General features: G+C 40.7%; 1 protein-coding gene across 9 annotated transcripts in view; it reads left to right on the forward strand.

Annotated features, from left to right (window-relative positions):
• The window catches only part of FRY (FRY microtubule binding protein), a 608,287-nt gene that overhangs the window by 123,935 nt on the left and 456,405 nt on the right, over window positions 1-27,947 (forward strand). For 3 of the 9 annotated variants that reach the window (XM_059684113.1, XM_059684114.1, XM_059684115.1), the window contains exon 1: window positions 7,793-8,145. In XM_059684113.1, coding sequence (XP_059540096.1) covers window positions 7,941-8,145 — 205 coding nt within the window. In that variant the 5' untranslated portion in view covers window positions 7,793-7,940. Of the gene's footprint in view, window positions 1-7,792; window positions 8,146-27,947 lie in introns of those variants that run through there. The other 6 variants (XM_059684104.1, XM_059684105.1, XM_059684106.1 and 3 more) reach the window with 3 other exon arrangements.

A 27,947-nucleotide genomic window follows, 5' to 3' on the forward strand; every position in this document is an offset into this window, starting at 1 on the left:
TCACATGGGAGGAGCTCTGCTCAGCCACAAGCCAGGCTGATGGCTGCCAGCACAGCGGTGGTGGTGGGAGCCTCTCCTGTCTCCTCAGCAGCGCTAAGGATGTCCGACTGCAGTTTAGGCCTGCTCCCCGCTGGCAAGTGGACATCCCCGAGGGCTGCCGGGCTGCCAGAGGGATGTCTGATTGCCATCTTAGGCCCAATCCCCCAGGGAGTGGGCCTAAGCCAGCAGGTGGTCATCCCCTGAGAGGTCCCAGACTGTGAGAGGGCACAGGCTGGGCTGAGGGACCCCCAGTCCCCCCTGAGTGCACAAATTTTTGTGCACCAGGCCTCTAGTCTATACTAATAAAGGGGTAATATGCTAATTAGACCGGACATCCTTCTGGACGTCCTTCCAGACAAAGCCACAGTGGTGGTGGCAAAGGCAGAGGCAGTTAGGGGCAACCAGGCCAGCAGGGATGAGCAGTTAGGGTGACCAGGCAGGCAGGCAGAGTGGTTAGGGGTGATCAGGCAGGCACGCAGGTGAGCAGTTAAAAGCCAGTGGTCCTATATTGCGAGAGGGATGTCCGACTGCTGGTGTAGGGGTCCCAGAATGGAGAGGGTGCTGGCCAGGGTGAGGGACTCCTCCCCTCTCCCCCCTCCCCAATGTGCACGAATTTTGTGTACTGGACTTCTAGTATAAAATAAATCACCTTTTAATCTAGAAAATGCTAAAAATAAATACAAGAATAGATAGATGATGATAGATAGATAGATAGATAGATAGATAGATAGATAGATAGATAGATGATAGATAGATAGATGATAGATCTTTCTGAGATGATGGGGGAACTTGGGAGAACTGAAGTGGAGAACTAAGACCCACCTTACTGATGAGGATGGTCTCAAATTTTGATAAAGTTTTCTGAAAGCTGGCTGGGACTCAATAGAAAGTAAACAAACATTGCACTTCTAAAGTCTTGAATAAAACATAGGTGTCTGGAATTGGAATTTAATTCCTGGACAGCGGAAAGAAAATGGTGGCTTCTGTCAACATCTAAGAATGGAGGTATTGGAAGGACACTTTCTGATAGTCCTCATTTGATTCAGTAGCATTTTCCTGGTCACAGAAAATGGTCCAGAAATGAGAATGAGGCAAAGGAGAAGCTTTGTGTAAAGTGGAGATAATGGTAATGAGGGTAAAAAAAAATACTACATGAAAATGCTTAGCACGGGACATTACAGGGGAAGTGCACAGCAAATTACTATTATCAGCAATGGGTTAAGAGACAATGTTGTTTGCTATATTTATATTGATTTTTAGTTTTATTGGGTAGCAATAAGAGAATATCTCATATAGTAAGAAAACTTGAAACAAATTTGTATTTGGAGACTTGTTTTGTGGTACACGTTAATATTTTTGCTGTTCTAAATGAATTTGAGAATTCTCCATCCATTAGATATTTAAATCTATACTCTTACATATTTTTTGTTTGCTTAATATCAGTTTCTGAGAAAGTTTTCTATTGTGTACATGACAAGCAGTAGAATATAAAAAAAAATGCTAACCATTCAAAGCTAAGTTGGCATTTAAATGACCATGGGTTACAAAGTTTTTCCAATGACTACACCTGCATTTGCACAGAATATAACTAGCTCAATGTGTAAAAAAACGGGACATTTCAAATTCTTTTCAGTCATTGTGTGGTTTCACCTCAACAATCAGTTCAAGTTTAGATCCAGCTTTAAAGCCACTGAAAGTTTTCTGCTGCCATTTCCATCTAGAAGATTCAAATAGGATAGTCTTCAGAACATCAGCAGTGGCAGAAACTGTGGGAAGAACTTTCAGACTAGCTAATTTTATCCAGCCCTTTGGTGTCTATCAAGGCTGTCCCTAAACCAGCTAAGATAATCTATGTTGTTGCTGATCTTGAAGTTCTTTGGCCTAAGCTTTCACAATTTTTCTTGGGAACTTATGAGGAAACTTCTTAACAAATGCCTAGTTATTTATTTTAGGTTTTTATTCATTGACCCATTTGTTCATTCGTAATAGTTGTTAACCACATTCTCTTGTGAGTCACTTTAACGATGAATGTATACCTGGTACGTCAATGTAGACATCCTTTCTGGCATTGTTGGAGTTTATGGTGCAGAAATTAAAAACTAAAGACATAAATCAGGATAAGAAAATACTTGTCTTCAGTGAAAAAGACCCACAAAACTCTTATGTATATGTATATTTTTTACTCTTGATTCAGATGAATTGTTTAACTTTTGTTTATTAATTTTATCAGTTGAAGTTCAGAATACTTCTGAATCTGGTTAAATGTATGGGGGAAGGTATAACATTGTCTTTTTAAAAAAAGTTTTGAGTTTTAATGAGCATATAATAAACTGCTCATTTTTAAAGAGTACAATTTGATTAGTATGGATATATGTGTATACCTATGAATCCGTCACCCCAAACATTTCATCATGCCCCTTGGTAATCCCTCACTCCCACCTCTCTATCTCTATCACCAGGCAACCATTGATCTGCTCTCTGTCACTGTAGCTGAGTTTACATTTTCTAGAAGTTTACATAAATGGAATCATACAGTATACAAACATTTTAGTCTGGCTTTTTTCTTTACCAAATATATGCCTTCCAAATATTTTCTCCCAGTCTGTGACTTCTCATTTTCTTCACAGTGTCTCTCAAAGAGCAGGGGATTTAAATACATTTTTTAGAAGGTTTTAATTTTGATAAAGTTCAATTTATTAATTTGTGTTTTTATCAACCAAAGGTTTTCTCCTATATTTTGTTTTAGAAAATGTATGATTTTAGAGTTTATGTTTAAGCTTGTGGTGCATTTTTAGTTTATTTTTGCCTGTGATGTGAGATATAGATCAAAGTTTGTTTGACTGTTTTTGCATATATAATTGTTCCATCACTTTGTTAAAAAGACTATCCTTTCTCTACTGAATTGCTTTTGCAATTTTTTCAAAAATCAGTTGTCCATTTATATGTGGGCTCATTTCTGGATTCTCTGTTCTATTCCATTGTTTATTTGTTTTTCTCTCTGTCTCTAAGCCAGAACCACACTTTCATGATTATTGTGCCTTTATGTCAAGATTTTGAAATTAGTAGTATTAATCTTCCAACTTGTCTTGTCTAATCTTGATCCTTTGCATTCCCCTGTGGATTTTAGTATCAGATTTTCAATTTCTACAAAAAAGCTTGCTAGGGTTTTTATTGATTGTATTGAATCAATAGGTTAATTTGGAAATAATTGATATCAATAATATTGAGTCTTCTGACCCATGAACATGGTATCTTTCTCTTTCTCTACTTTTGTAGGTTTTTCTGTAATTTCTTCGTAATGTAGTTTTACTGTATATATGTCACATCCTTTGTCAAATTTATCTGCAAATATTTAATAATCATATGATGTTGTTTTTTAAGTTTTATTTTCCAGGTTTCATTGCTAATATAGAAATACAATTGATTTTTATGCATTTATCTTGTATCCTGAAACCTTGCTGGCTGAACTCACTTAGTTCTTGTAACTCTTGTAGATTCCGTTAGATTTTCTACATATGTTATCTGCAAACATAGTTTCACCTCTTCCTCTACAATTTGGATGCCTTTTATTTTTTTTCTTGCCCAATTTCACTGGCTAGGACATCCAGTATAAGGTTAAATAGAACTGGAAAGAGTAGACATTTTTGCCTTGTTCTCGATCTTGGAAAGCATTCAGTCTTTCATCATTAAGTATGATGTTATCTGTAAGTTTTTTTATAGATATTCTTCATTAGGTTGAGGAAGTCTCCTTCAGTTCTTATTTTGTTGAGCGCTGTTGTTAAGAATACCATTCTAATCAAATAATTTTTATAAAAGTGGCATTCATTTACCAGAATAATACTTCCTGGCATTTATATGAATACATGTAATTTCTCAATTTGTTATCTATTATCTACTTTGTATATAACATCTTTCACCTTAGGATATCAACCATTACTTAGGTAAGTCACACAATTCATTGAAAGAAGCAAAAATGATTTCCTTAATTTGTTAGATTAGAACATCAAGACACCAGGACATTAAATAGCTTATTCCTAAGGAACAATGATTTATTTGCTTGTCCAAATACAAAATTTATACACTTAGATTTTTAAAAAAATATATTTTATTGATTTTTTACAGAGAGGAAGGGAGAGGGATAGAGAGTTAGAAACATCGATGAGCCAGAAACATTGATCAGCTGCCTCCTGCACACCCCCTACTGGGGATGTGCCAGCAACCAAGGTACATGCCCTTGACCGGAATCGAACCTAGGTCCCTTGAGTCTGCAGGCCGACACTCTATCCACTGAGCCAAACCAGTCAGGGCAACACTTAGATTTTTATAGGTTAAGAAAACTTTTTTGAATAAAAAAGATTACAAGAAGCTTCTGAATACTATTCTTTCAGCTCTCATCCCAAACAGAGCCCCAAACATGTGGGAAAAAGCAAAGGCTGGATCTAAGAGCCAAAACCAACAAAATGAAATCTCCTGGAAGCCACATAAAAGATCTCAGGTGCATTTCTGAAAGTCAGTTGTCCAGGTCCAGGATTGGGGAGACTGTAGCAATGCCTATGTTGAAGTTTGGGGCTTTGGTTGGTCGCAAAAGCAGAATTATTCAGTCATGCTATTTAAAAACTATCCAGAATCACAAGGAGAGCATGGCTGCAAAGTAAAGAAATGTGTTCCTATGGATAGTTGAACATTCTAAGAAAAAGAAGACAATGTCTTACCATCAGAAAGAATAAAATGTTCATGAGATGGTAACATCATTTAATATAAAATAAACAACTTCTTGAAAGATAAGGAATACTTCAAAAGATATTAATATCTTTTTTAGGAGAATGGAGACTTTTAAAGCATAATACTTTTTTAAAAATATAGTGATAGAAAATGTCCCATTATATATTTAAAATTAATTAAATATGTTATAGGTTTTGAGAGAACTCTTAGCCCAGAGCCCAATATCATCATTCATTTGACTGTTTGAGAAAATGACATTCTGCTTTTGGCTATTACTATAAAGAGGGTGGGGTAGACTTAATGTTACTGTCTATGAATATTCTCTTTCAGACCAACCAAGCTAAATTTTCTGTGGTTGATTATCATTCATGTTGTCTACCAATTTAAATATTTTGAAAGAAAAGTTTCTATTTTTTCATGTTCACAGATTTAATACTTCTTTTAAATAAATATTAGTCTTTGTTTACATTGCCTTAAAATTATAATAATAGCAAATTCAGGTTCTCATTAAGAAAATGTATTTTAAATAAGCTAAATTCATGTCTGATTATATTCCATATGAGGGAGGATGGTTGGGCAGAAGAAGGGTTAATTTGAGCGTGCCATGAACCCTCAGCCCTCTTTTACATCATTTAATTTTTAGAGGATGGGGGGATTAAGGGTACCTCTTCAGAAGGATAGAGGGTTTTTTCTAATTATAATTTAAATCTCAGAAAAATATAATAATTTAATTAAGTGTATTTTAATATGAAAAACCTCAACATAGATACTTTATTATTAAAGCAAAAGTCTGAATTCTCTTTTTGCTTTTTCTGAGTTTTTGCTGTGAACCTTACAGGCCTGTTGACGGCTCAGTCACATAGGACAGGCCAAGGTAGGGCATGGACCACACCTCAAGCCCACCACTGATGGAACAGGAATTTGCTTCAGCCCAAGGAAAACAGAGAAAGTCTTTTCCATTTCTTTTAGGTGTTATATATGTTTAATAATCAGCATGGTGTTGTAGTTTAAAGCATGGACTTGACCATGGGTTTTGGATTCAGGTAAACCTACCTTCACATCTTCTCCCCCAACTTCTAGACATTTGATGCAGTGCCTCAGTGTGATCTCTGGGACAGGGTGATTTGGAAGAGGCAGCAGGGAAATGTATGTCAAAGGCTGAGCACAGAACCTGGCCAGTTTGAGCATGCAGTAAGTGATGGCTGTTGTTATAATGCATTCCAGATGCATAAGTAGTTCATCTGTGCTTCCAGCCAGTCTCTTGAAGACACCGACAAAATTACTGTGCACACTGTGCAGTTGTACCAGTGGCACACTGTGTGCTAATAACACTTTTCCTCTGAGACTCCTATTTCATCTCACATACACTGTTACGTTTGGCCCATGGTGACACTGAATTAGGAAAGAAACAGCCCTAAAGAGTTCCACCTTCTTGTTATTGCTGTATTTCTCCCAGTATTTTGTGTCCTAAGACTCTGTCCTGCTGTCTATTTGAAACTTAAACACCGTTCTTGACAATTGGGTTATGATTTTTTTCCTATTATTAAATAATTACCTCAAACTTTAAAAATACTTTTATTTTTTTATTAGAAAAAACATCTATTTTTATTAAGCTAAGGGAGATTTGAGCAGTCTCACGGGCTTTTAAAAACAGTTTTGTACAAGCCACAAATTGTTTTAAAATTGAGGGTCCTTTCAGCTTGACAAAATAGTTCAAGTCCTGAGAGAAACAGTGTAGGTGTTTCTCAGAATTAATAAAATTAACAATAATCTATGTAAATACAATTGCTGCATTGTAATTGGATTATAATGGCAACCCTAATCTGGACATACTTGTCAAAAAATGCTTTTAAGAAAATCTGTTGTACTTTGAAGACCTGTTGCTGAAGAATAAGGAGAATAGAGAATGAAATTTCTCTTAGTGTGGAAAGATACTCTTAATTAGGTAGAGAGATCTAACTTCTACATTTTAACAAACAGTGAAACCTACTTGGCGCCCAGGAAACCAAAGTGATTCTGAACCAACCCCTAAATCCTTTGTAATGTTCTGTATGTACTGATCCCAAGGACTGGGAAGAGAAAAAGCAGGATCTATCTTCTTTATCCTGAGAGGGAGGGAGGGAGGGAGGGAGAGGGAGAGAATGAATGCTAGGGAAGAGGGGCACAGAGGACACAGCCCTGGGGCACAGCTGCAGGGGATAAATTAGAGTTAGGATTTCTGCAGTTTCAGAAAAGAGTGTGGAACATTTCCACATAAATAGAGCAAGGGGAAAGAGAACAAAGGGCAAAATGCAAATCCGAAAGAGAAAGTAAGAAAACATGTGACAGGTCAAGGCAGGAGTCTGGTAAATGCTAGTTTTCCTCAGACCAACAAAGCACTGACCATTTGAGTGGAAAGCCAGGCAGAAGCCCGGCAAGGATAACAACATCTACTTTGTATTTGTCGAATGGAGGCCGTCATCAGTGTCAGGGTCACGACTTGTTTGTCAGACCTCTAACTTCTCAGCCAGACAGCTGAACTTTAGACCAGCCATCTGCCAGGTAGAGCACAGAATGGAAGGGGCAGCGTGGGCTGCACTGGGTTCCCAGCACTGCTGCTTGACACACGCCCAGGTTCCTTCCTGATCATCACCAACTATCTCATCCTCTCCAGCCAACTTCCAGTTGGTTTCCTGCCAAATAAGGAATTTAACGTGTGTTCTGAGTATGTAGTTTAGGACAAAAGTTATGAGGGCATGTAAAAATGTTTCTTGAAAAGTTTAAAGTCTCTAAGAGTTTGGAAACAAGAATAATGAGAACTACAATCTGCGTAGGTATTCTAGTTTAAGCAGTGAGTTGTGTTTGCTTTATGGCATTGCTCCAGTAAAACAGAAATTTCACCCAGCAACCATTTGCCCCGCTTTTACTGCTGTCTACAAGAGCTTGGGAGTGGCCACAGCTGTTCCCATTCCCCTAATGATTTTTTTTGCATCTCTCCTCCCGGTGCTATTAAGTGTTGAAAGGAGGGGCCACTTAGTAATTCTACACCTGTTCAAGTCTGTGCCTATCAACTTGTTGAGCTTCCCAAACAAGTGTGGGGCAAAGCAAGAGGGCATCTGAACCTGATTGGAGGTGGCAGTGTCTGCCACTGACTCTGGCTTTGCAGATTTTTTTAAAGAGTCCCTAATGTATTTCCTGCAATGGCAGTTGATGACAGCAATTTGTATTCCAGAACGAAGAACAAGCTACAGTCAGCTCAAAATGATTACAAGTCATCAAGACGGAGTAGTCTGCCACCTGAACTACTCCTAGGACATGATATTAGAGGAAGACTTCAAAGAAACATTAAAAACTTGGAACCTATTCACCTGAGACGCCCGAAAAAGAGACCATCCATATTTCCAGGTAGGAATTGTTTAAATTTTGTCTGTTGGTTATAAAAACAAAAACATGACAAGGACTGTATCGGATGTGTTATATTTAAAATTAACTTGGGACACGTTTCAGAGCCAAATCAACATGTTTGAATGTAAAAATTAAAATGATTCTCCTATCTACAAGTACTCTCACTTCTTTTATTTTCCTAACGTCTTTAAAGGTCTGTGAATAGGCAGCTGTTTTATTACTTGTCGGGAGCAGCTTTGCTTACAGTCCTGAAGAAGTCCCCGCTGCTTTTTTCCTTTATTTTACAAGATCATTGGATTGTTGAGTGAAGCTGATGTGTGTGTGTGCCATAGATATTAACAACATTAAATACTTGAGTACATGCTTCAAATTCCTGTCTTGCATCAGAGCCTAAAACCTTTGGTAGAAAAGGGCTCAATTAATGTGGATGGTGAAATGTATGAAAGCTCAGAGGCCTCACTGCTTTTAATCTTGATGAAAGGGCTCTGATGTCTGCTGTAGATGTTCGTGCCGGGATATTACAGATGTGGAGATGGTATATCTGCCTGTGACAGTGAACCCTACCTCAGGGATCATTGAAGAATATGAATTACTTAGTCAATTTGATTTCAACAGTATTTGCATGGGAATTTCCTGGAGAAACTGGAAGTGGCCTTTTTGTTATGATTATTTGGTTTATTAGACTTTTCAGGCAGGATAGAAAAGGGAAAAATAATTCAATCAGGTTTTACTTAGTAAAATGATATTGACTCCCCTAACAGCTGAGTCTTTGTATTGCATTAGGAAATAGAAGGGGATTTGGAAATATGGGACTCAAGGCCACAAGCTGAAAATTACACTTCTAAGGAAGCTGTTGTTTTCATCAATTGCTTTTTGGTTCAGTGATGTTGCCCTGATGTCTAGCTCCTCTGCAGGAATAGCAAAGCCCAGACTGGAAGGAGCCAGAGGTGTGAATGTGTTAGTGTGCTGGGGAGAAGGCGGGGCTGATATGATATGAAAAATGCTGTGAGGAGGAACATTTACATATCTAAAGTATCTCAAAACACAGTTGCTTTGGGCCTGTGCTCTTTGATCTGCAAGACATGAAGCATTGCCCACTGAGTTGGTTCCCTAAGTACCTCAGGAACCTTCTGCCAGACCTATTTTTCACCTGCTGCATTTTCTTCTCTTCCTTTATTCTTTGGTTAATATATCTGGGTCCATGTATGCATGGTTCTTCCTGCTTTTCTCCACCACCAAGCCCCACTCCCATACCTCACAAGGGCTTCTCCTCCTTTCCAGACTACCAGATCCCAGGACACTTCACTTCCTCCAGCCATAATTCCCAGTTTGGCCTCTCTTTCTGTAAGATCATCTAGTTCTGGGCTGTCAGCTACAATCACAAAATTGTGAGGAGACCTGTTAGCTTGGACCTCACACAGGTTATCCTTTCTAAGATCTCAAATTGACATAATTAATGTAACAGGGTGGAGTGTGAAAAGAGCATTGGACTTAGGCGAGCTGAGTTCTAGTCTAGATTGTATCCCTAAATGGCTGTGTGTGTTTTTCAAGCCACCTCACTGATCCATATGGCCTTCAAGCACGTTATTTATTTCTGCCCCCTGTCCCTTCACTGGAACAGCAACAGGACATGGCCATTACTGTCCTTCTCTCAACCTCTCTGCCAGGGTCTCCAATTGAAAAGCTTGAGAGTCACCTGTCCAAAGTTTGAATACTACTGGTGGCATGATTCCTAAATTCCTTTCAGCTCACCTTCAACTCCACTGTCACCCAGGTTGCATGAATTTCTTTTTACAATGGATGACTTAGAAATGCCACTGGGCTGAAAACCCCACCTTGTTGTGCCCAGATTTCAAAGTTCCCAAGACCCCCAGGGAGCCAGTCAGTCCGATGCAAAAGCAAAGAGTCATCTATTTCAAACCTGGGTTTGGCTCCCCTGCCACACTCACCGATGCAACGGTAAGCTCCAGTGGCCGAGAGAGAGAGAGGCCTGATGGGACAGGGGGTCCTAAAGGGGGATGGAGTGAGGGCAGGAGAGGGGACTGTGGGCCCCGCCGATTGGCCAGGCGCGAGTCGGGTCATCTCTATGGCGCGCTAGTCCCTTGATTGTCATTGGTTAGTTTAAAGAAATCCTGGGCGTGGCCAGCAGGGGCCTGGGCTTCCGGGAAGAAGGCACTCTCCTGAGCACATGGCGGCCGCCCCAAAAATGGAGGACCCAGGGCAAGATGGAGGGCGCAGTCCTAGCCCCCCCCAGGGCGAGCTGAGCCCGGGCTCCAGGGGCCAGTCCGGTTGCTGGGGGTCCAGTAGATCGACCAGTTCCAGCCCAGGCAGGAAGTCCACGTCCTCCGTCTCGTTCCCGGGGGCGTCGGCGATCGCCTCCTCCTCCATCTCCTCGGGCAAGGGCACGCGCCCTGCCGCCCTGCCGCCGCTGCTGCCGCGTGGGTCCGGTCCAGGGGCGGCGGGCGGGTGGCAGCCTGCGCCAGGCTCCCGCCGTGGGCTGGGGAGTCGGTGCCTGAGGCCGCCAGCAGCGTGGTCAGGCCCCGAGACGACTCGCCCTTTCAACCTCATCTCCTAAGCATCGACTGTAAACAGAAATGTGGGTAGATTGTGAGAACTTATTCCCATTTTATACAGCTATGTATTTGCACATAAGGAACAGATATTATGTGGGACCTGAGGGTCAGAGAACTTAAGGTGCAACTCAAAATTAATAACTGGCAAAACTAGGGCTCAGACAGGACCTTTGGACTATAGCACTGAAGCTGCTTCCCTCTATTATGTTGCACCCTCTTGTCATCTGTTGTTATCATTTGTCTGAGAAGATTCTAGAGGACATGTCAGAGTTCTATATGCATTCGCTTGGAACCTCACATGCACACAGACAACTTTAGCCTCCACCTAAATTCTCATGTTTTCAGTCCCACACTGAATGACTGATTGGTTGATCAGTTCATTCATTTACTCACTCATTCACTCATGAAATATTCATTCCATTCTGCACTGTGTTAGGAATAGACCTTCAAGAATCCAGCTACATGTTGTCCTTCTGTTCTTATCACCCATTTTTTCTCTAAGAGCCATTACACACTGAGGATAGTTACACAACCCAAATGCAAATCTCTTTGCTTCATTCCCTTACTTAAAATTCTTCAGTGGTTACCACTGCTCTTAGGATAAAGTTCAGACTGCTTAATGCAAAGTACAAGAGACTGCATAATCTGCCTCTGCTTCCATCCCCAGCCCCATCTGTTAGCACACCTTCCCCTTGTCTCCTCACAAACTCAGCCAGCTTCAGATCCCCATGGCCCAGCATGCTTGCTCTTTTAAGGCAGATGCTATATACGCTACCTGTAGAGTTTCACCTCACTAATTCCTACCTTGGCTTCAGGTGTCAGTTCAACATCCCTTCTTCTAGGAAGTTTTCCTGACCCCCACATCTGGACTGGGTCCATTCTGTGTCCTTCTCATAGTACCCAGGCTTTACCTATCATAGCACTTAGTATCACACTGTATTGTAATTGTCTGTATCTCCCACCAACCAGTGAGCCAGGGACCATATCAGTCTTGTTATCCATTGTATTCTTAGTATCTGTCACAATGCCTGGCACATAGTATGTGCTCAATAAATATTTATTATTGACTCAAATTGTGCTAAATGGAATTAACTCTTGGCATAGTTTGTATGCTCTGCCTTCTTCCAGACTCTATTTTTGCTATTCTCAGTCACCTTCCAACACACACACTCTTGTATTCCTGTCGTGTCCTTTCTTCCATTTTCTACCTCAGCCTCAATGCTCAATTGAAGTCTTCTGACTTCTACAGCCACCCGGTCTTCCTCCTCCAGTCTCTTGAAGTTCTTTCCCTTTTATGCCCACCTCCTTGGCTTCAGCACTGCAGGAAACTGTAAAAAAGAGTCCTACCTAGGATTGTGTTAAATTAGCTTAGGTTGTGCGTGGGTTCGGTGGTCATTGTCCCTCTGTGGCAACTGTTAAGTTTTTTTTGTATAGAAACTCTTTGAAAACAGAGACTGTATCTTTATATGTCCTGGAATGACCCAATTGTCTAGGAGGGGGAATTGCACAGAGTAGGTGTTCAGTCAGCATCTGCTGGTTTATTAACTACATAATTTGCTGTGGGGCTGTGTCCATCCTGTAGAGCAGTGGTTCTCAACCTTCCTAATGCCGCGACCCTTTAATACAGTTCCTCATGTTGTGGTGACCCCCAATTTCATTGCTACATAATTAAAGCATAGTGATTAATCACAAAAACAATATGTAATTATATATGTGTTTTCCAATGGTCTTAGGCGACCCCTGTGACCCCCAAAGGGGTCGCGACCCACAGATTGAAAACTGCTGCTATAGAGCCTATCTGATTGTATATCCAGGAAAGAACTAGTTGGCAGATAAAGATTGCCAAAAGAGAAGGTCTTTATACTGACTTTCATCATTATAAGAACTCTTGTGGAAATGTACCCTTGTCTCAGGGTGCAATTAATTCATTGAAAAATGTGTTAGGATTATACCATATTCCAGGAACTATTCTAGACTGTGGGAGGAAAGCAGAGGGTAAGACAATGTCTGGTCAAGGCTGTTGGGAATTTTCCTATCAGGGCGCTTGCCTATCGTGCTAATCAGTAAATACTTCTTGGATATAGAAATGAAGGAACACCATACTCACAGCAATGAATCTTAAAAATAGAACCAATATGTTTAAAAATCATACTTATACAAAAACATTAAAGCCAAACAATTCTTCTTCCATTAAAGAAACCTTAACAACAGGATGCTAGTTTGAGTGGCTACAAAGTTCTACAGCTTCAGGTCTCACCAGGCCAGGTGTTATCAGTGATGGTCCCGTAGCAGGCAGAAGCTTGGTTGCCCCCCTCCTTAGAGGAGCTCTATAGTCAGGGGTTCAGCCCAGCTAAAGAAAACACAGGCAAGAGACAGAAGTGGTCCTAATATTATAGGCACCTCTCACCAACACCAGAGAGGTGTTATTGGACAGGACAGCCCTCTGAGCCTTGTCCTTTCATATAAATGAATTTATACGGAAGTCCTTGACTGCATTGTGAAAAGCCAACTCATTAAAGCAATGTAAGCATGCACCTTTATTGAAAAGGCAAACCTATACATCTGGCTCATGAAGCACAGACTGGCTCTCAGCTAATCTGAAGAGCAAGTTGGGTGGGGGTTTGAGGTATTATATACCCTCCTGTTTTGGGCTTCAATATTCCTCTGCTGACTATTTTGGTACAGCTTAATTCTCAAGGTCCCTTTTTTACTTTGTTGTGGACTTGCCAGAATTCATGAGAAGCACCTGGCAACTTTATCTTGCCAAGCCTTGGAACTGCTGGCTTCTCTGCTTAGGAAGTAAAATGGCCTTTTTTTTTTCCCTTTCCCCTCTCTCCCTCCCTTTCTGCATTCTGTCATTAGGTAGGTTTGTTGTGTTTTTTTTTTAACCATTTGCTCTGTGTCATTGGCTGGGGAAGATAATGGCTTGTTAGTTACAAGCTGGCTGCAAATTACCCACACTGTTTGGCCTTATTTTAACTTTCCTGTCTCAGTTTCCCTATCCCTCCTACCCTGAAATCCTGTAACACTAACACACACCACAGCCACACACGTTGGATGACAATGAGCATCATATATACCTGAAAGAAAGCAGGGCTCAGGTGCCAGGTGTAGTGGACTGTGCATTCAGCACTGTTAAGAAAGCAAGTTGTGTGTTCAATCAGCCTGTTCTTAAAATACTCTACTAATTTTACAGTCATCTGTTGTGAAAAGCAAGGAGCCACCTGCTCCAAGCGAACAGCCATCCCCACAGACTTCCTTGCAGCTTCGTCAAAGGACAAGTGTTATGAGGACTGCTTATGGCCAAGAGGAGCAGGGAGCTCTGGCCAGGACTTGCATGGCAGATGCACAGCATGTAGGCTAACCATGGTTCTCGTTTTAACTCATTTCTGTACAAAAGGCAATTTTTTTTTCAAATCCACAATCTAAAAAATATTATTTAAAATAATATCATTTTTATAATTAGTCAGATTGCAAACATTTCTAAGGTGAAATTGCATTTCTTGGAAACACAGTGTCATCATTAGAACAATGGCAGTTAAATGTGTTCTGTCCTTCCTTAGGGTGACCAGGAGGCTGTGAGGACAGGCAGTGTGGTCCCGTTTCCCTCCCAAACACCTACTGTCACAGGCACGTGAAAGACACTGGAATTAAGCATGCCTCCTCTAGTGGCTTGTTCTCTGTTAGAATGCTGTCATTCCAGAACCCTGCTGAGTAGTACTACACTGATGACATTTCAGCAGAGCCTTCCAGGGACAGGGAGAACTCGGTCAGGCCTCCTGAAAGCTGTGCTATGAAAACAGTGCTTTCTGGATAGTGTTCAGTTGTCACAGGCTGTTCATGGGCTCAGTGGTTCCACTTTGTGATGAAAGGAACTATTTGTCATGCACCTGGGATTTCCAGGTGGTAAAATAGACAAGGTAAAGATGTGTGAGTTTAAAGTGTCACAACCACTCCTTGGGCCACACCCTGGCCTGGATGTTCCTGAGCCCTTTCCAGAGCAGCTGTGTTCAGGGGCCGGGCCAAGGAGCCTTGAAAACAAGACGTTGGACCTCTCCTCTCATGAAAGGGTTTCAGCTATGTCACCAAGTGAATATTTTCCTCACAAAGGGTTCAAGTCCTGATCCCCATCTTACTAAAAGTGTAACTGGGGACAAGTCCCTTGATGTCTCAAACCAGCTTTGCAGGTTGTATTAAACTCAAATGAGATAAAGCATGACTATGGGAATGATGAACTAGAAGTAACCATATTCTCTCACTAAAAGAGCAGAATGCATTAATTTGGACATTCGATTTTCTATGGCTTAAACCAGTATTTAAGCCTCCCTGTTGCACTATTTAATGGCAATACTGACACCATGTTGTCTGGCACAGAAGCCCTAATTGACAATAAATCTGCCTACAGGAAAGTCCCAGGGGACCTTAATTCCCTCCTCCTCTTCCTCCTCTCTTTTCTCCTCCTCGGGGTTTATTTGCTGGAGGTTTGTGACTTTTCATAATTTGTTTCTCTTTTCTTCCCCTTCTGACAAACAGATAAATGGGAAAGGGTCCTAAATTGAATGTCCTTCCCTAAGGGCCCAACTCAGGAAGGGTTTCCATTCTTTTGAGATTTTTGAACTCCTGTATGACTAAAGGAATATTAATTTATCAACATTTTTTTTCAATCAACAGAATTACTGGAAGAGCTTTCTCAGAACCTACAGGCACTGGCACTAGAGATTTAATTTAGCAAGTCTAGGCTGAAGCCAGGCTTCTAACTGCATTGTAAAAAAATTCCCCAGATACATATGACATGTGGCCTATCCCCTGGTTGAGAATTACTGACTTAAAAGAACTAAAAAAAATCCTCAAAGATCAAAGTTTTTCGCATACTATTCCATGTTCCACATGTAGGAAGCAGTAGACAGCTATTTATGGTAGCCCCCCCCACACACCAGGCACCACCACTCTCACAGGTCAGTGTGTTCTTGGGCAGAAGGAGAACCCATGTTTTCTCTCCTCATAGTGGCTGGATGTGACCTCCATTATGTACAGACTTCCTCCTGATATTCACTCATCTACACTAATAAAAGAGAAAAATGGTAATTGGCGTACGGCGATACCCTTTTCATTGGCTAATCAGGGCTATATGCAAATTAACTGCCAACTAAGATTGGCAGTTAACTGCCAACTAAGATTGGCAGTTAACTGCCAACAAGATGGCGGTTAATTTGCATGTGTAGGCACAATGCAGGGAGGCGAAAGGGAAAGCAGGACGAAGCCCCCTGCCACTGACAATGATCGGAAACCCAGGGGGGAGCTAAGAGCTGGGGGGCAGGGCAAAGGTGGCCCTGGGGCCGCCTTTGCCCTGCCCCCCAGCCATGATCAGAGAATCAGGCGCCTTTTCCACCCTGGCCAGTGATAGCAGGAAGTAGGGGTGGAGCCAGCGATGGGAGCTGGGCACGGTCAAAGCTGGCAGTCCCAGGAGCTAGGGGTCCCTTGCCTGGGCCTAAATTGAAGCCCACGATCGCGGGGCGGCTGCAGCTGCGGGTCCCCGCTGCCCGGGCCGGATGCCTCGGCCAGAGGCATCCTGCAGGGGCAGGGACGGAGCCCGTGCGATCGTGGCACCCCCCGCTGCCACTGCAGGTCCCCGCTGCCCGGGCCGGACGCCTAGGCCAGAGGCGTCAGGCCTGGGCAAGGGGCCGATCCTGCGATTGGAGGGTGATGGGGGTCAACGCCCGAGGGCTCCCAGTATGTGAGAGGGGGCAGGCTGGGCTGAGCGACACTCCCCCCCACACACACCCAGTGCACGAATTTCGTGCACCGGGCCCCTAGTACTCTTATAAAACAGACTGGCAGAGTGCAGAGGTCCAGCTGACACCTGCTCAGAACTACAGGATAAAAACACTACGGTGCTCTCTGCCACCTTTTGACCAATATTTTAAATGACAAGAATGTGCTATGGACTAAATGTTTGTGTCCCCCCAAAATTCATATTGAAGCCATAATCCCCAACTGGATGGTATTTGAAGATGGGGCTTTGGGGAAGTACTTAGGCTATGAGGGAGGGTGGATCTCTCATTAATGGGATCAGTGCCCTTATAAGAAGAGATAGGAGAGAATTGATTTCTCCCTCTGCCATATGAGGACACAGCCAGAAAGATGGCGATCTACGAATCAGGAAGAGAGCTCTCACCAGACATTGAATGGGTTAGGACCTTGATCTTAGACTCCCAAGCCTCCAGAACTGTGAGAAATACATATTTGTTGTCTAAACACCCAGTCCATGATAACTTGTGATAGCAGCCCAAGTTGACTGAGCCACAGTACTTGTTAGAGAATGGGAAACATTTTACATTCTTAAAAAAAAAGCTCACAAGACACTGGGGGGTAGAGGAGGCCGGGAGAATGTCAAAGGGGGGGGGGGGGAGGAGGCATATGTAATACTCTTTGTAACACTTTAAGCAGTAAAACAAAATAAAAATTAAAAAAGAGCTCTCCAGCAATACAAATAATACTATAAAATATAGAAATGTTCAATGAATAAAAGTTAGTGAATATCATACATGATACTTAGTGCTGCACAGAAACTGCATTCTTCAGAAATAGGGTAAATCATAACTACTTATTTTCTTTGGTGTTGAATCACATCACTCCAACATAAATAGCAGTTGAGCAACTTTTCAAAATAAATATTGCCAAATTGTACTTAACTTTTAATGAAGATGCCATAAACCACTACATTACTATTTAAATAAAGGGCTATGCTATGTCGGAAGATTGTAAGCATCCCAAAGCTAGGGCCTTGCATGCAGTCTTCATTTCTGCTGAGTTAGAAAGGGCTTTGCTGTTTCAGAGGCACCCCTGCTGTCCACTTTTCCTCAGCAGAAAGCAGGTGACTGGAATCTGTATGCTTAACTATGTTTAATCTCAGTAATGATAGGAGCTATTTTATTGCCAATAAACCAGCTTCTGATTCCATACCAAACACAGCCATGTGCACATACATAGATGAGCAGGAAAAGAGAAGCAGTGCAGACTAGTAGCCTTTGCAGGCGGTCTAAGATCTGCATCAATGGGAGTGATGCAGGGGGGAGGGGTGCAGAGGAGACCCATCAGGCATTTGTCTAATGTGCTCAGCAGAGGGAAATAATAATAATAATAATAATAATTAATAATAATAAGACATCAACATCCACAGTCACCTCCCACAGCAGGGACTATGAGGTGGTTTTTATTTTTTAAATGTTACTGATAGAGACAGGGAGAGATGACTTGCAGAGACAGCTGGGTTTGGTGCTTGCCTGTGGGAAATGGGAACGCTTCCTAAATGTCAGCTGGGTGGTTAGTAGACAGGGCAGCATAAGTGTGATCAGCATTGATTATTTCATGAGTCATGATTACTTCTTTGAAACTTCAAGGTTCTCTTAAAAGTTTCCAAATATTGAAACTAATGATGAGTTAACACAGGATTGAATACATTGTTGTTTCATCTTCTCCCCAAAATGACAACAGATTATACATCTCTACCCAACCAGAGCCTCTGGAGAGTTGTAGGAAAAGTGGAGTGGTGGGCATGGAGGGGGAGAGAGAAGCCGCACAGAGCCACAGGCTTTTCCTCCTCATCGCACTCCTCTTTGAAAAGTTCCCGAGCTTGGTCTGCATGTGATTGCTCTAAAACAATGTTAGGATTGATTTAATTATATTCAGGCACAGAGAGAAATTAATTGTAAAATTTTGATGTTCAGATAGCACATGTTGCTATCATTATGTTTGAAAATACAATGTGTGGAAGGGGATAAAAAAAAAAATTACTCAAAACCTATCATATGCCGAAACCGGTTTGGCTCAGTGGATAGAGCGTTGGCCTGCGGACTGAGGGGTCCCAGGTTCGATTCCGGTCAAGGGCATGTACCTGGGTTGCGGGCACATCCCCAGTGGGAGATGTGCAGGAGGCGGCTGATCGATGTTTCTCTCTCATCGATGTTTCTAACTCTCTATCTCTCTCCCTTCCTCTCTGTAAAAAATCAATAAAATATATTAAAAAAACAAAAAGCTATCATAATCTTTCTGGAGCGACAGTAGAGTTTGTGGATTTATGGTCTTGCTCCTTTAAAATATAGAAGTTTTGAGATTTACCAACACCATAAAATATGTGAATATGTATAAAATTTGTGCACAGAATACAGAATTTCACCCCTACTATGCACCAGGGTGTTTATAAGCCCCTAATCTCCTGAACTCTGCAGTTATAGTCTTAATGTACACGTTGCTGTATGCTACTCATTGCTGAATGGAGAAACATGCAACATCTGTTTAAATGTGGCATAGTACTATTGCATAGTTTAGGACTTAAAAAAAGTTATAAAACTTGAAATGCCATGAATTTCATCCAAAGTGGAATATGATGAAGTGAGGAGTATATCTTGCTTTCAAAATATTTTTATTTTATTATTGGGAAAGGAGAAGAATACCCTTTTTGAAGTCATAAGAATTTATCAAGGTTGGACCTTGCCAATTCTTGATATCAATGAGCTATTTCAGTTTCTCATCATCATTGTTGGTGGTTTAATTAACAATGGTAAGGCATCTTAGAGGACCTATGACATTTTTTCAAATGTTTACTTCTTTTATTAATTTAAATTTTTATTTAAAAAATTTCAACCACAGTTCACACTTAATACCATTCTGCACTAGCTTCAGATATACACGAAAGTGGCCAGAACACCATGCACTCCATAGAGTGGTGCCCCCACTGCCCCAAGTACCCTATACATGTTTATCTTAACATTATTGACTATATTCCCAATGCTGTAATCCACATCTCTGCAGCTATTCTATAACTACCAATATGTACTGCTTAATCCTTTCACCTTTTTCACCCAGCCCCCAAGTCTTTTCTCTGTATCTCTGAGTCAAGTTCTATTGTTTGTTTATTTTTCTTCGTAAGATTTCACATACAAGTGAAATCATATGGTATTTGTCTTTCTCTGTCTAACTTATTTCATGTAGCATAATATCCTCTGCATCCATCCATGCTGTTGCAAAGGGTACAATTTCATTCTTTCTTACAGCCAAGTAGGATTCTACTGTGTAAATGTACCACAGCTTTTTTTAATCCACTCATCTATTGATGGGCATTTGGGTTGCTTCCATAACTTGGCTATTGTAAATAACATTACAATAAACATAGGGTACAAATATTCTTTATTTAGTGTTTCAGGTTTCTTTGAGGAACCTCCACACTGTTTTCTGTAGTGGTTGCACCAGTCTTCATTCCCACCAGTGCACAAGCGTGCCTTTACTCCACATCCTCACCAACATGTGTTTGCTGATTTATTGATGATATCCATTCCGACAGGCATGAGGCAATGTCTTATTGTGGTTTTGATTTGCATTTCTCTGATGTTTAGTGATGTTGAGCAACATTTCGTATGTCTATTGACTATCTGTATGCCTTCATCTATTCAGGTCTTCTTCCCACCTTTTAACTGGGTTGTTTGTTTTTCTGGTGTTAAGTTATTCTTCTCTCATTATGAATCTTACAGAAATATGCCTTTGAGTCCTGGAGATTTAGTATCTTTTTCAGAGCTCAACCTGCAAACAAATAGTGCATGGTGGTTGTGCTGTTGAAGAACATGGTTAAGTAAATAAGTCACTTGGCAGTAAGCACCACAGAATCAGAGAGTGATTGGATTATGGATGTGAAAAAAATCTTAGAGATTTCACAGAGGAGGAAATACAGACCTGCACAGTCAGCTTACATTGAGAGTCTCCTGCTCCCAGTCTAGCCTTCATGAGAGCATCCCAGAGACCTACTTGAGAATCTCTGGGTCATTTCTTTGAACATAGAAAATGAGCGTAAAATGCCATCCACAACTTTCCATGTGGGTCCCAGAGGCAAATAATTCATTCACCAGCCTGTGTGTATTCAACCTCCATATGCCAGTAATAGTTGGTGAGACACTCACCGGGGGGGCGAGCCTAGTCAGGTGTATGGCATCAAGATCTCAGCTGGCTTTATTTCTTATTCTGTCTATAAGAGAGAAAAAGTCGGTTTCTCTGACATAAGCAATCAGTGAGAGAAAGGGAATTTCAGTTTAATTTTAGTTAAAACACACAGGAAACATGACTCTCCTCAGAGATCTGATCCAGACAAAAACCTGGACACTATTGAACATTTTCTTTGGGGGGCAAAGGTTTGGGGATATGTTTCTTTGAAAGGTAAAGGTCTGCTAAATTTTCCTTGTCCTCACAGAATGAGATTTGTTACTATTCCAATATCACAGTGAGGAGACTGAGGCTCATGGAAAACCATTTGTTCAGTGTTAAGAGAGCAAATTTGAGATAGGATTCCACAATTTCTCAATGTCAAGTGCTTCTTCATCAAATATTCTCTGAAGTTTATTCTATTCTCATGTTCCAAAGGTTATAACCTAAAGTAGCTTTACCACCATATATTTTAGTAATTAATCAAAAAAGTATATTTTTCCATACAGATAACAATTAAATCTCTAATAAAAAAATCAATTAATAAGTCTCTGATTAATGGGATAATGAGGGTATACAGTAGACTTGGCCAAAATATACTTGTGGGGCAGCTATGTGCCTGCATCTGTCAATTGAAAAGTGAGTATCTTGCCCCAGCCAGCATGGCTCAGTGGTTGAGCATTGACCTATGAACCAGGAGGTCTCAGTTTGATTTCCAGTCAGGGCACATGCCTGGTTGCAGGCTCAGTCCTCTGTGTGGGGCATGTAGGGGACAGCCAATCAATGATTATCGCTCATCATTGATGTTTCTATCTCTCTCCCTCTCCCTTCCTCTCTGAAATCAATAAAAATCTATTTAAAAAGAATAAAGGAAAGTGAATATTTTGCTCATTTGGGGGGATTGTAATTGCATTTTATGTAATTGTCAGGGCTCAATTTAATTCCTGAAAATAGGTCACCGTATTGTTTTGTGTAGCCCTCAGTTTAAAAAATTGTTGAATGGAAAGTTCTACACCTCTTAAAGAGATGTGTAATAAATAATTATTGCTTTGGGAAGAGAATTCTAGAAAAGCTCAAAAGAAAGTAATTTTTTAAAAAGAAATGCCAATTTCTTATAAGCACTAGAGTTTGAAAATATAGAAGGGTTTTTGTTTGTTTTGTTTTGTTTTTAAAGTGGTAGCTGGGGAAAGGTAAATGGGGGTGGGGAAGGAGATATATGTACTACTATTTGTAATACTTTAACCAATAAAATAAAATTAAAAAAATAAAATAAAGTGGTAGAAGGCAAAGAAAATGATGGAATCTAAATGTCACCTGGGAGCACTTTTTTCTTAAAATTTAAATAAAAATGGATCCAGCTTCCATGCCAATACCTGTAGCAAGTTCCAGGCCCAACCCCAAGATTTCTATAATTTTTCAGGGACACATGTTATTGTGCTTAAGTTCCTGTTTCTGCTAATGTTTTATTTGTTTGTTCTTTTTTGCCATGTATGGATTTTTCTCATGATCTTACTCTGTATATACTCTGTAAAGTTCAACCTCTTTCCTTGATTTCCACAAACAAAAACAACCACTCACAGCCTCTGTGTGGAGAGCCGATTCTGCTGGATGTCTGGAGAGAAAAGGGGAATCTAGAATTTAGGTATTTATTCAGCACTAATGACTTTGATTTAATATTAAATGTCCCTGTTCTTTAAAAGCCTTTTCAGCCTCCTACCATCTGAAATTTTTTGATGCTTGCTCTACCAGTATTCTTCAACCTTTGGGCAACTGGTGACTCCTTTCTCCTTTTCTTCTATCCTCTATCCTTTCAACGTTCCTTCTACCACCATGTCTCCAGAATCTCATGTTCTTCTCCCTCTATTGAATAGAGTAATTCTGATCTTTCCAGCTCCTACTCCCAAGCTCTTCTTCAGGCCTATCATTGCACATCTGAAACCAATCAAAGGGCTCATCAAAATTAAAGGGCTATCTGAGATTACTTCTGGTAAGCCTGTGATCATGATAAAGGTAGTTATTAAAATCTGCAAATCTTTTAAAAATTAAATTCAGATACTGGTTCATCAAATTTTGGATTGGCCTAGAAATATCTACCTTTAATAGTCATGGTTTATTCTGATAGGGAGACCTTCTGCTCATTCTTTGGGAAACTCCGTAGTCCAACAAGATTCATCTGTATAGGAGGCAGTTGGAGTCTAGTGGTGGGTTTTTTCTCCTTTACATGTGTAGTATGCCTTATTCTAAACAAAGTTCTGGAAAGACCCCACCATGATTAGAGTTGAACATCTCCCCATCATCCTATTGCTCAGACTATCATATGGTGTAAACCAAAGAGCACTATTGTTAGAAGCTCTGTCAGTTAAAACTTTTGTAGACTCATTAGTAGGGGATAAGACTCATATTTCCTGTCTTAAGAGGATTTTTCTTGTCAGAAACATGTTTGTATTCATTTGAACAGGCTCAGTGACCCATATAGCTAAGTCACATGGAGAATAAAGCTTGCTCTGGGACAACCCAGAGTACTTAGCTTAACATCTTCCAGAGGTATCCTATATAATAAAAGGCTAATATGCAAATCGACCGAATGGTGGAACGACCAATTGTTATGACGTGCACTGACCACCAGGGGGCAGATGCTCAATGCAGGAGCTGTCCCCTGGTGGTCAGTGAACTCCCACAGGGGGAGTGCCACTCAGCCAGAAGCCCTGAGCTGGGTACACGGCTGGCGGGTGCAGTGGTGGTGGCAGGAACCTCTCTCATCTTTGTGGCAGTCAGACATCCCCCTAAGGCCGTGGTCGGCAAACCGCAGCTCGCGAGCCACATGTGGCTTTTTGGCCCCTTGAATGTCGCCACGGAGTTGCAATCGCACTGTACGCGCGCACCGTCACATGGTATTTTGTGGAAGAGCCACACTCAAGGGGCCGCAGTTTGCCGACCACTGCCCAAGGGCTCCTGGACTGCGACAGGGTGCAGGCTGGCTGAGGGACCCCCTCTGAGTGCACAAATTCCATGCACTGGGCCTCTAGTGTAATATAAGATAGTCTTAAAGGATCAGGAAGTAAGACCATCTCAGGTTAGCAAACTTCCACATTAATTTATATTTTTAATGACCAGAGTAATGATAAATTCACTTTAATTTGAGCAACATTTTTCAATGAGAATAACTTTTTTTCAGCTCAGTTTACAGTACAACTATGTCCCTTTTAAAATATAATTATAAAAAATCAAAAAGTGATCAGAGGATCATTATAAAGTATATAAATGATCCGTACTATGAATTAACAGAGTCTCTTATATAATGCTATTTAAATAATTTGTTTATAAAAATGGTGCCTACTTCTCAGGAAGGTATCAGCTCTATTGTGTAAAGTATGTCTATACTATTCTTACAAATAAATGTACTGTCTTTTTTCTTGCTCCTGTCATCTTTCTACCTTAATCCTTAGCTCTTCGAACAGAAGAGCTAAATTTCCAAATCTTCATCTTCCTAAAACATTTATTCAATAATCTCTGCCCACAGTGGGTGCTCAGGAAAGTGCTATGCCCCACCCAGAGCTGTGCCATACTGTCCCATCTTCTACTAGTAGTGTGTGGGTCTACATAAGTAATTTAGCCACCCTGTGTATTCTAGATCCGTGGTTGGCAAACCGAGGCTCGCGAGCCACATGCGGCTCTTTGGCCCCTTGAGTGTGGGTCTTCCACAAAATACCGCCACACTCAAGGAGCCAAAGAGCCGCATGTGGCTCGCGAGCTGCGGTTTGCTGAGCCGCAAGTTTGCCAACCACTGCTCTAGATTATTCCCTGTATTGCTCTAGTTGGTTTGGCTCAGTGGATAGAGCATTGACCAGCAGACTGAAGGGTCTCTGGTTCAATTCCAGTCAAGGGCACGTACTTTAGTTGCAGGCTCGATCCCACCCCTGATTGGGCTCATGTGGGAGGCAACAAATTGATGTGTCTCTCTCACATCAATGTCTCTTTCTGTCTCTCCCCCTCCCTTCTAACCTCTCTAAAAATCAGTGGGAAAATATCCTAGGATGAGGATTAACAAAAATAAATCAAGTAAAATAGTAGCTGACCCCAAGAGTCTCTACTATTTTTAGGACCCATATGGAGTCTAGAACTGTATCCAACAAAGTAGCTCTCTTATCCACTGCTAGATTTTCTTTGGAGATACTCTGTAGCACCGTGCGTTTTCTTTCTGCTAGCACCTCTCTATTGTTTAAGCAGCTTTGCTTTCAGAATCAGGCCAGCACTCTTGAACATGGTGTTGAAGATCCAGGAGCCCTTCCATTCTGGTGCTTGGATGGAAGGCTTCATCCCTGCCCCTATCCTTTCTACATGTGCTCCAGTTATACCCAACCACTGACTGCGGTCTGGCCCTGCTGTTCCATCAGAGATGGGGTCTTCACAGAGAATTTCTCATCTTCCCACCTTGCTTTTCTCTGACTTTCATATTCTGTTTCAACTGGGTTCAAATGTCACCTTATGTCTCAAATTGTCTCCTACACCTCCACCCCCAATAATTTAGTTACATACACCTTTTGTTCCATAGGTCTTTGCCCATCATGCTATCATGGTATTTATTTCTGTACATATCTGTTGTTATCACCACCTTCTCTGCCCAGGCTCCAAGCCTTTTGAAGGCAGAAACTGTGCATCTCAGAAATGAATGGATGAATGAATAAAGAAATTAATAAAAGTTGCAGCTGTCCATCTTAACTGTGAGGTCTGCCTTAGTTATCAATAACATGCACAAAACTAAATGAGTTCCAAAGAAGCAATAGTCTTCCTTAGTAGTGGTTTTCTAGGGAAAGTAGTTTCTTCCTCTCTTCAAATTCCTTGTTACCTGGACCCCTGTTATTTTGCACTCTTTCCTTAATGTATTCCAATTCCATAGACTTTTTTGCTTATACTTTTAACTACTTAAAATCCTTTGAAGAGTTAAGTAAATGATAAGTATAATATCCTCTGAACATCATCTGAGCTAAATAAAATCTTTTTCCATCAAAGGCAGCATCATTTTTTCTACTTCCATTTCCCTGCTTACTGTATCCCAAATAAAGCTGATATTAGATCTTCATGTGTACATCAAGTTGCACCATGTTTTCAAGTATTTTTTAAAATATATTTGTAGTGATTTCAGAGAGGAAGGAAGAGGGAGAGAGAGATTGAAACATCAATAATATGAGAGAATCGGCTGCCTTTTGCATGCCCCACACTGGGGATAGAGCCTGCAACTGGGCATGTGCCCTGACCGGGAATTGAACCATAATTCATAGGTTGACGTTCAACCACTGAGCCATTGCTGCTGGGCTCAAGTAAGTATTTTTTATTCATTTGTTTTGACTCTGCATCATTGACACTTCACTTTTGCTGGTATTACTACGTATGCTGCAGTAGCAGGGAATACAATTGTGTTTTGTATAACAATATGGAAGAGTTAAGTTGAAAGAATGAAAAGAGACTCAAAAGAGGAGAAAAATGAATTTCCTAAAATCATTAATATAGTGATAAGTATATACAAATTTTGCATTAAGTAGTTCAGTATAGAGTCTTATTCCGAAGAAAACTTGTTGAAATGATGGCTCTTTGATGTCTGGAATGGATTGTTTACCTGATGAAGCAACATCAGTATCTCAGGATTAACCAGATTAACAAGTGACAGTGAACTCCGTAAGGCCAGGACTTTATGTGTTTGGCACAATTATACTCATCAGTGCTGTGTAAATATTTAATAACAGTTCCTCCCACACCTATTCCTGGTGGGTCTAGCCTTCCTGACTTGTCATGTCCATAATCAAATATGTATTTCCACATTAATCATTTGAGGTGTGGTGCCACTCTTTGGCTGGTTTCTCCAGAGTGGTTCCATGTTCCTTAAGCTTTGTGCCCCAAGTGACTGGAATAGAAATAATTAGTTATGAATAGCAAACTGCACTCTATTTTTTTCTTTCTTTTAAAAATATCATCATTTTTAGAGATAGAGGACTTACTTTTTTTCCTGAAGGTAAAGCAGTCACTTCTTTTGAAGTTACACGAAGACCTGGATGTTAGCATCTAGGCTCTGTAACGATGTGACTTTCTTGGGCGACTCACTTTACCTCTGTGGGGGTCAGTTTGCTCATTTGGAGAACCCCCTGGGCTCATCTGTACATGTCTCTGGATCCAAAGTTCCAGTGTACTACCTATTTCCAGATAAAATATTTGGGCTTATTACTCAGAAGAAATAAATTAACTCACCTTAAGTCTACCTTTCTAGTGAATGTGGAAAAGGTGCTACTACTTAAATATTTAATATGTTGTCTGATTTTTTTTTCCTTTTATAATTTACCCAATATTCATTATATAGAAGAAGAGAGTCATTGTGGCAACACATCTGTGTTCCAAAGCATGTACACATAGAATAATTTTGCTATTTAATTATGTAAAATTTCAAAGAACAACAAAATTTAAAGTTATTAGAAAGAACAACATCTACTGGCTCCAGATACAAAAGTCTACTAATTGTGTGACCTCTGCCCTTTGGTTTCTTTATCAGTAAAATGGCAATATTATCTTTCTGTTTACCGGAGAACAGGAAATGAGTTAAAGAAATAAGGGTTCATTGCAGTTATAGGGGTTTCAGTTGGACACTTTCTCCTGTAAAGATACTGCTACAAGTTTTTTGACAGTGATGCCCTCATTGTCATCTGCTTTGATGTTCTCTCCCAGTTGGTTTCAGGACATTTGCTACAATTTCATTGTGTCTGGCCACCTTTGGAACTACCATCTTTGCTCCTACAAAATGATCATTGTTTTTGTTACAACAACACTAATCAGGCCCAAGATAATCTGCCAAAATCAGAATAATTAAGGCCCCAGAAAAATGTGCAAATCCTTTTAGTTATATTTACCTCATCTTCCTCTCCTGTGAGGAATTCTTAGTCTGAAGAAGTTTTGTCTGTGCAGACTGATGTTTCCAAGGGTAACTCAGGTAAACTGAAAAAGTTATTTGGCCCAGGCCAACATCAGGTTCATTTCTACCTATAGTTACTTTCACTTTCATGAAGTTAAATAATGATTCAGGGAAGTGAACCTCAGTTAGGTTTTTTGGCTGGAATACAGAGAGCTGTGATTCCACTAAATCTTCAGTTAGGTAACCTTCATTACCTAACAGTAACTATTGTGCTTTTCATTATAATGATTTACAGTATGTTAATCTCATGTTTAGATTATTAATATTATATATATATCCCTTGTAAGAGTTTGTGTGTGTGTGTG

Source organism: Myotis daubentonii, chromosome 2 (genome assembly GCF_963259705.1).
Source record: "Myotis daubentonii chromosome 2, mMyoDau2.1, whole genome shotgun sequence".
NCBI lineage: Eukaryota > Metazoa > Chordata > Mammalia > Chiroptera > Vespertilionidae > Myotis > Myotis daubentonii.